A 9642-nucleotide genomic window follows, 5' to 3' on the forward strand; every position below is an offset into this window, starting at 1 on the left:
ATAATTAATTGTTATTTTGAATTATTAAAATATTGTATTGTATCGGTATGAAAAGTGTTTTGACTTACTCCAACGTTCTTTCACGTACGAGACGAAGTGTTGTTTGATGGAAATAATTAGAGGCAACTCAGTGGCAGTAACAAATTTCACCATTCCAGTTCAAGCTTTCTCCTTCAAATACACCTACGAGTGAAGTTGTAGAACTGGCGCCTGGACTGCCAAATTGCGACTGTGTTTGATCGGCTGGAAGAAGTCCATGTCTGGTCGTATATGCTTTGTATTGGTGGTTGAGATGGGTGGTGCCAATTCCTTTTTGTTATACCAATCTTTGGTGGCAGTATTTACATACTGCTTTAGATTTTGTGAGGCCATTGATGACTTTTCCCGTTAATATCAACTTAAAGTGATCCCAGCATTTTACTTGTTTTCGTCTTTTGCTTTCCCGTTGCATCTACAATGTTTAATTCGGGCTCTTTGTCCTCATGTTCCGTTTCGAGAATGTCAATATCATCCAAATCAATCGGATTATTTCTTCCATGATCATGAATGTCAACATCTTTAGGTATGGGCACGTCATTTAGACTGACAAATTCATTTCGAAATTGACTTTACGGCATCCTAGGCGATTCACCACATCCCGTATTGACCAAGCCTTCAACAAATGAGGGTGAATCCATTTGTTTGATTGTTTATGATGAAATTCAAATATAATAACTAGTAAAAGTATAAATGTCGTGAGAAATGAGAATTAGACGAAATTTCAATAAATGTAGTGAGAAATGAGAATTGGATGAATTGAAATCGAAACTGAATAAACTGTAAAAAATGAATTAAGTGATTTTATAAAGAAAAAAAAGGGGAGAAAAAAAAAAAAAAAAAAAAGTTCAGTGACTTTTAACGGTCACTTTTTCAAAAAAGTGACCGTTTCAATCACTTTAATATCGGCTAGTGGTTTGTTTCTCACGAGTGGCTCACCATCTGGGTGAGTTGAGTGGGCTCGGCTCTCCCAATGCTCCTGCCTGCTCGGCTCGAGCTCGTATTTTTACGAGCTCGAGCCTCCCACGAGCCCCTTTTCATGAGCCGACAAGCTGCTCAGCTCGATTGCTATCCCTACGGATATTCGATCCAATAACCTGATCCAAAGCTGAAAATTTTAGAAAAATAAAAATTTTAGTCAACTTCTAACCCTAGAATGAAAAGGCCTAGATAACTTTTTACCCAATTCTTGACCTATTTATTTATAGATTGTAAATTTTATGATATTCTTGTGAGTATCCGATGTGAGAAGTGATAAGTTGAAAATAATGAAAGTAATTCCAATGTTGGCTTCTTTGGTTGTTTAATTTATAAAGTAAATTTATTATTATTTTTATCTTATTTTAATTATTAAAAAATTAAATCTCTTCATATATTTCAAATAACAACGTTATACTATTATCTAATATTATTAGTTATTTGAAAATTATGTTTAAGTATAATACAAGTTTCAAAATGAAAAAAAAAAAATTATTATGTGTAATAAATTATGCGATAATATTAAAATATATTATATTATTATAATAAATTTGATTGGATTGTTATCGGATTGGATTGACCTATATCCATATTAGCTCCATCTAGTTAACGGATTCGGATATTAATCAGGTTATTGAACTAATGTCCTAAATCCATTCCCGTTAATTTTGTTGGATTCGGATCAAAATCTAATCTATAGACAGCCCTACACATACATCGGCGTTGACACACCCCTCACAAAAGGGAGGCCCACACTTTTTTTATTGGGTGTGGGCCCCTCCTCTTGTGAGGGGCGTGTGTACTTGCGTGTCAACGCCGGTGTATAAATAATAAAATTCTTTTTTGTCAATTATTTCAATTAGACTGGTTGCAACATACTACTACAACATTCAAATTTTTCATTGTAATTTGGGGTAAAATGACGCTCAACCAAGCGCTAAGGCCCCGTTTGATACCCATTTTTGTACGAATGAGAATAAAAAAATATAGTCGTTAGGAGACTCACATAAGAGATAGAAAGTCAAATATGGTGGTTTGATGTAATAGATAACGGTTATGTTTTTCATTTTTGTGGCCAAAGAATGGGAATCAAACGGGGCTCAATATTGATTTTGAATTGAAATTTTAATCCACTTTTTTATTAGAATAAAATAGATACTTAGCCCCCTGTTTGGGGAATTAAAATCAAAATTTTAATAAATTTTGATAATAATTGATAAAATGTATGATTGAAAAGTTTGAATTCCGTAAAATATATGATTAAATAATTTTAATCTTAAATTAAAATCTAGAGTTTAATTCATGTCAAACAGGTAATTAGTCAAACAATCATACTATATGTACATTCTTTTTGACATCGTGGTTGATTTTGTATCACGTGACGATACATGATTCGACATTTAAAAAAAAAAAAAAACATTTCACCCAACACTTTTTGAATTCCCACACAATATTCATCAAGATATAAACTAGGTAATGTAGTCTTAGCATAATATTTAGTCAAATATGCTTGAATCAAGCAACCCCAGTTAGATAAGTTTTCTTGGGATAAGAAAAAGACAGGCACAAAAAGTAGTTTCTTTCCAAAAGAGAAAGGCATTTCGTGGAATACTGTTGTTATTCTATTTCGTGCATGATATGGAATTAGGTTTCTAGAAATTGTTTCATAATAGTACTCAATCTGGTTGTTTACGGCGAACCTGGTTGTCAAAGCCGCAGGAGCCCCTTCAATAGCACCCCCGGACAATCAGGGGATTGTTCAAGTGGAATAACTCATTATTCAATTTGCCAACTTTTACTCACAGAGTGGACCCCGCCAATGGAAGCATATGAATGATGACTTTCATAGTCGTCGGAGAGTAATTTCTATTTTTTCGTTACATATTATTTTTTCACATTTTATTTTAAGGTACTCCATCTCTATTTAGTCACTACGGTTTCCATCAAAGAGTCGTTGATTTTATTTCTTTTTTTCGAAAATATTATATTGATTAGGAGTAAACTCAAGATTATGGTTCTGTTGGGACGAGACACAACTCAGTAAAAAAATTATTTCAAATAAATTGGGAAAGAAACCCAAAAAAAAAAAATAATAAAAGAAAAAAATCTGAAATTTTGAATTAAAAAAGTTGCATATATGAGAGACAGCACCCATTCGTCCCTTCACACGTCTTCCCCCGATAATGATTTAAATAAGCAAGACACATGCGTAAAAATAATCCATTGTCTTCTTTTCTAGCTGCTACATTTCCATTACTATAAAAAAGAAAAATAAAAATTCATCAATGGAGAACCCATACAATTCATCTTCAAACTCATTTTAAACTGTACAATTTTCTAATAAAAAAAGGAGAGGCAAAGAAAATCAATTTAAGAAAATTGAAAAGTTGATTATGGTGAATAGTTGGAGTTTGGAATTCCAAAAGGATAATTTAATAATTTTTTTTTTGAACTTTCTCATGTGATATCCAATATAATCTCAACTTGTTTTGTCTCAATTTTCCAAAAGATGATGCCATTATTTTCTTGAGTCAAACGAGAGTTTATAGTCATTTGAGATTTAGTTCTAAAAGATACAGATTTTCGTGTGTAAACGTACTCAAGGAACTCAATTTTATTAGGGCTCAAAGCTCGAAAATCATGAAAAAAATTATGAATTTCATGATATTTTAATTTAAAGTTTGAATTAACTTGATCGAAATAAGTCTAATTAAATTTTGGGTAAACCCATATTGACAAAAGAATGATAAGACGCTTTGACAGAATGAGTATTGGCAAGATATGATTGAATGAAAAATTTTGTCTGTGATTTAAACAGTTCAATAATATGATGTCATGTGACATTATGTTAAGAATTATGTCAATTATTATGTTACTATAGCATGATTATTAAATTTTATTTGATCAAATTAGTTAATGTAAAATAGTAACCGAGTTAGTTTATATGATTTGATTGTGTTACATTTGAGTGACATGATAATCATGAATCATGGTTAATGTTTAAATTTTAAATATAACTCAAGAAACTTACGTGTGAACCCGAATTTAATTCTAGAAACTCACGTGGGAATTATCGCATAAATTTTGTGACTAAGTAACGACCGTCAAATATTTCCCTCACATTATAAGAAGCACCCTTCCCCCAACATACTCCTCGTCTCCCCATTAAAGAAAACCTTCAGGCTTCGTCTCGTCTCACTCTTTCTCTTTCTATACGTATGTGCTTACAGTTATATAATAATATACATAGAACAGCTTGACGATAAACAAAATGGCGGATGGTGAAGAGGAGCTCTGCATTTGCCCGAGTTTCAACAGCTATACGGCAGATAGGATTGCAGAAATTGCTAGCAACGTCTCAGGACTTAACACAACCGATACTGAAAACGATGAGAATGATGAATTTGAGTTTGCTTTGGAAGCTGAAAACCAAAGGTTTTTGGCTGAGGAATTCATCTATGACGGCCAAATCAAGCAAGTGTTTCCCGTATTTAACCGCAATCTTTTGGTAAGTGATGACGATTTTGATAAAGGTTTGTCTGGTGAAGGAGTGGAGAGTATTAGAATTCCTTTGAAGAAGAATTTTATGGAGAAGTGCAAGAATGATTATCCTTCATCATCCTCATCGGAAGCCGATGAGTTGGAGACTATACCTCCGGGAACTTACTGCGTATGGAGGCCTGAATTCTCTAAGTCATCGCCGAGTCAATGTAAAAAGAGCAAGTCCACCGGATCAGGGTCGAAGCGGTGGAAGTTCCGAGATTTGGTCCGCCGATGCAACAGCGAGGGCAAGGACTCTTTCATCCTTTTAACACCGAAACACAAAGAAGAAAAACCAAAAGAAACTGTAAATTCAAAAAAATCAACAGCGAAGCGAGTCGTCTCCGGCGAGAAATCGGCGGCGAATTCACTTCATGAAGCATTTTATGTACGTAACAGAGCAATAAAGGAAAGTGATAAGAGAAAATCGTATTTACCGTACAGGCAAGACCTGGTAGGATTTTTCCCTAACGCAAATGGATTGGGCAGGAGGAGTTTTCCAGCTTTCTGGAATATGCATTGTTTTCGCAATGTTCATTATTTTCTTCCTTATAGCAAAATCAAATGTCTATTTACGGGAGAAATGTACTAGCCTTAAAGCAAATAAAAAATGACTACGAGATATACCTCTTTTTGACCTAAAAATTTAAATTAAAAATCAAATAAAAAATCCATAGTTAATTTTAATCGTATATTTTGTGGTATCTACAATTTTTAACCACACGTTCTATCAATTTATCGAAATTTATTAAAGATCTTATTTCTATCTAATTCAAACAGGGGCATAATATATTTGTTTGTGTTTAGGCGAATATATGTTATAAGATATTAAACGAAAACATGATGGGAAATGAATATATTTTTATGATGAGTTAGTTTGTCTTATGTTGGAGTTTAAAACTACCTCACTTGATCAACACGACCAACCTCTTCTAGGAAGAAAGATATTTTAAGATGAAACTCTAAATACGATATTGTTTAGAGCTGGACATGGTTCAGTTGTCAGAACCGAATCGAACATGAAATTTTCGAGTATTTAGTAAGTGGAACCATCGGGTTCGGTTCGGTTCCCAAGTTCCATATTATAATTAAATTTTTTAATATTTACAAAGTTACATTAATTCAACTAATGATATGCTTAATCTTAGTTCTCACAAAAAAAATATAGTCTAATCTTGTGCGTCTTTTGCGTCTATTTTTGCCAAGTTCATTATAGATTTGATTGTTAAAATCATAAGAAAGAAGAAGATAGCGAGCTCAAAATTATTAAGAGAGGCATTGTTGAGCTTCAATTTGATTTCTTTAGAACGATAGAAATGACATTAGGGTAAAGTAACAGATTTGGATAAAACTAAAGTCAATTTAATTAAGTTGATTTTGAACTGAAAATTAGAAATAGGAAAAATATATTTTTGGGTTTGAGCTAAATTAACTAGTTAGCAAATTTATTTAGAAAAATAAAATAATTTGAATTCGGTTCTTGAGTTCTTGATTTAGAATCGAGAACCGAACCAAACCCATCGGTTCTCGATTTAGATATCCGTTCGAGTATTTAACTTAAGAAGAATTGTTCGATTAGAGAGTTTTGTCCAACCCTAATGTTGTTTTTAAAAAATAGTGGTATTTTCTTGAATTGATAACAATATTTCGATTAACAGTTTTGAGTACAAAAAATAAAGAGCCACTATTTGTGTTGTATCATAGGATTCACTGTTCTGTTGTATGAGCCTATTTTATCATGGGCAGAACCAGAAATATCGTCCAATGGGAGCGAAGTTTAATCAAAGTCGAACTTTGAGTTTTCAAGACCTGAGACAAACTTTAAATGTGGGCCTTTAAATTAAAGTATGCAATATGCATCTAAATTTTTGTTAACTAATCTATAAACTTTAAACTCAATAAAGATATAATCTATCGTGGAGTGTAAGCCGGGAGAAAGCGGAATGATGCAAGCAACTTGAAGGTTCCAGATCTATACCAAATACCAGAAATTATACTAGAATTACAATAGACCCTCAAATTGTTAAACCACATAAAGTCACAAACGGTAAAAATGTATTTTAAAAGAGGAAATTGGGTACAATATAAATACGAAGCTTGACACATGAAATTAGGGTTAAGGGCTTAGATGGAAAGAATGAGGGTAGAGGGAGATTAGGAGTTTCTAAAGGGTAGTTGCCTCTCCCTTTTACCCAATGATTTCTTTTTTTAACCCAAAACCAACAATCCTTTATGTTCTATATGTATCTATCAAAAATATATGCTCACAGAAAGACAAGAGACTGGGAATTCTAGTTGATCTCTTGTATGGTTTCTTTCTTGTTGGTACATATTTTGTTGATTATCGAAAGTGGGACTTGTATACCACTAACTAATTGTTTGGCAAAGCTCTTTTTAGGGATCATTTTTGCTTGAGAAACGTTCAGTGCAAGTATATGCTTGCACACTTGGCTTAAAGTGAGTTCGTCCCTGTATTTTATAGAGTAATGCTTTTTAGCACACATGTTTAATTAAATTAAAGGAATTATGGTTCTTTTAATATGACCCTCGACATGCTAATACTTAGATTGATGTTCTACACTACTAATATTAGATATCATTATTCTATATATTATTCTTCATTTGTACCTCCATTTGTTCATTGGTGAGGGAGGTACTATGTTCGTATCAAACAAATGACAACTTGAAGCCAACAAAAATCGAGGTTTGGATTTGTGTTTGCAACATATGAACAATTATCATGACAACTAGATTTGAATTGACATACTCGTTTTAAAATTATTGCACAAAAAATTCCAAAAAACTTAACATCTAACCCTTTTATGACTCTCTTTATTTTAAAACTCTTTATTTTTTGTACCGAGTCTCTGTTTGGCTCTCTTTATTTCTTATACTCATTTTCAAACACGCATTCACACAATAAAATATTTTGCATGTGAACCCAAAATTATTTCCTACTTTTTAATCACATTCTTCAAAAATTACTATTTAAAACTTTATTTTTCCCTAGTAATTTCTCTTTGTAATGGCCATCAAACTAGGGCTTATTTTCAATCACACAATAAAATATTTTGCACGTAAAACTAAAATTTTTCTATACTTTTTAACTCCATAATTTGAGGATGAAAATGGTTTGATTTGGACGGCGTAAGGCAAATTTTCAAACCAAGTGGTCTGAAATTTTTCCAAACCAAACCAAATCATCTCACTTTCTTAGCAAACCAAATCAAACCACTTTTTTTTGGGTTTGATTCAATTTAAAATCCCAGTTTAACAAATAAAAAGATAACATATGTCGAACCAGTTAAATCATAATTATTAGTTTAAAAATTGCATTATAACTTAACTATCTACATCATTAAAAATATTATACACTAAAGTTCAAAACATCTAATAATTACAATGCAACAAAATGAAAGAACAATTTAGTTTTAACAAATTAGCTGATACTAATTGGGGCAACATCTTCAATTGTAACACATGATTTGTTCTTTATAAAAAGATAAAAATAAATTGATTTAGTTATAATTATATTGTATAAGGCAACTAATATTAAAGAAAATGAATGAAAAGATCAACTTCTATAACCTACTCTGAATCTTCAAATGCTTCCACCTCATTCAAATATTAACAAATCATGCTGTACAACCAATTCTTAGTGCAAATTATTGTCTTAACCATCTTTGCACTCAATGAACTCCTAAAGGAATCAAGAATCCAACCACTAGTACAGAATGTAGATTCAAAAGTAATTGTGGATATTTGAATAGCTAACACATCTTTGACAATTTGGAAGACAATTTTATACTTATTTGCATTCAATTTTTCCAAAGTAATATGCCAAAAGGCTCACTGGTCAAATCTTTACAATGATTATTTAAGTAATCTATCAAATCATTCTTTTCGACATGAGCTTCTTGCAAAAGTATAGGTTTAAAAATTGAGGGAATAGGTTTAAAAATAACCAAATTAGTTTGTGAAGAACTTGGGCTTCCAAGTTGAGCAGCATGCTTAGATGGAGCTAATGGTGAAGTCATCATTTCCTTGTAACGTTCATTTAACTTGTGAAGTATTTCTCAACTTTCATTAACAACATGTTTGCTATTTGTACATCATAAATAACTTCAAACCCAACATTAAGCAATTCCAACTTGCATATGGGGTTAATAACTATTCCAATGAATAACAATTGATTAAACTTTTCAAGATTAGCCCTATAATAAATTGATCTACAATGTTACGTACTTAGGTTGCATTTGCCATATTGTATTAGACAGTATAAAATTTTTATTATAAAATATAAACAAGGAAGTGAATAATATTATGTTGAATTAAAGTAAATAATATTCTCTAATCTTTAAACATTTTCAGTGTTATCTTGTTACCGTTGCTAATAAATTGATATACTCTAACTATGCCCTATAAACAAAGTTATGGAGAAATAAAAAATCAATTAGTTGCTTGCTTTCAATTGAGAAGTGATATTCGATAATTTTTGTTTTTGAGTAATAAAAGTATTTAAAAGTAACCTTACAAAATTTTAAACTTAGTCCTTATTCAATTTATATTAAAAAAAATTCAAAATTTTAGTAGATTTTAATAAAAGTTGATATAGCCTTTGTTTGAGCCTCATTCTTTTGAAAAAAAAAAAAAGTAATTTTCAATAGTGTTTTGACATTATTTCAAACACACATTTTTCAAAAAAATAATATTATACGCAAATTCAAAACTATTCCTTATTTTTTAACCACACATTTTTCATCAATACACTATTCAAAAATTTATTCTTTTCCCTCAAAATGGGGCTCAAACAAGGGCATAATATATGTTTGAACAGTTGTATATCTCGTAAAATTTGTAAAGAACATTAATTAAGTGCCTCTTTTGGAGCCATTCTCCCCAAATTTAGGCCTAGTTTGGGAGTGATTTTTCACCCAAAAATCTTGATTTTTGACCTTTATTTCACTATTTCAGTTGTAATTTTTGACTTCTTCTCTCACAGGTACCCTCACTTTTCTCATAATGATCAAAAAAATCAATTTTCAAAATCACTACCGAACAGGCCCTAATGAAAAATTGGCCACTGTA

General features: G+C 31.5%; 1 protein-coding gene across 1 annotated transcript in view; it reads left to right on the top strand.

Annotated features, from left to right (window-relative positions):
* The first annotated feature begins 4034 nt into the window (after positions 1 to 4034).
* LOC111409577 overlaps positions 4035 to 9642 on the top strand; it is a 6084-nt gene continuing 476 nt past the window's right edge. The window contains exon 1 of the mRNA XM_023039608.1: positions 4035 to 5086. Within this exon, the coding sequence (XP_022895376.1) occupies positions 4286 to 5086 (801 nt within the window). The 5' untranslated portion in view covers positions 4035 to 4285. The remainder of the gene's footprint in view (positions 5087 to 9642) is intronic.

Source organism: Olea europaea, chromosome 14, assembly GCF_002742605.1.
Source record: "Olea europaea var. sylvestris chromosome 14, O_europaea_v1, whole genome shotgun sequence".
NCBI classification, from domain to species: Eukaryota; Viridiplantae; Streptophyta; class Magnoliopsida; order Lamiales; family Oleaceae; genus Olea; species Olea europaea.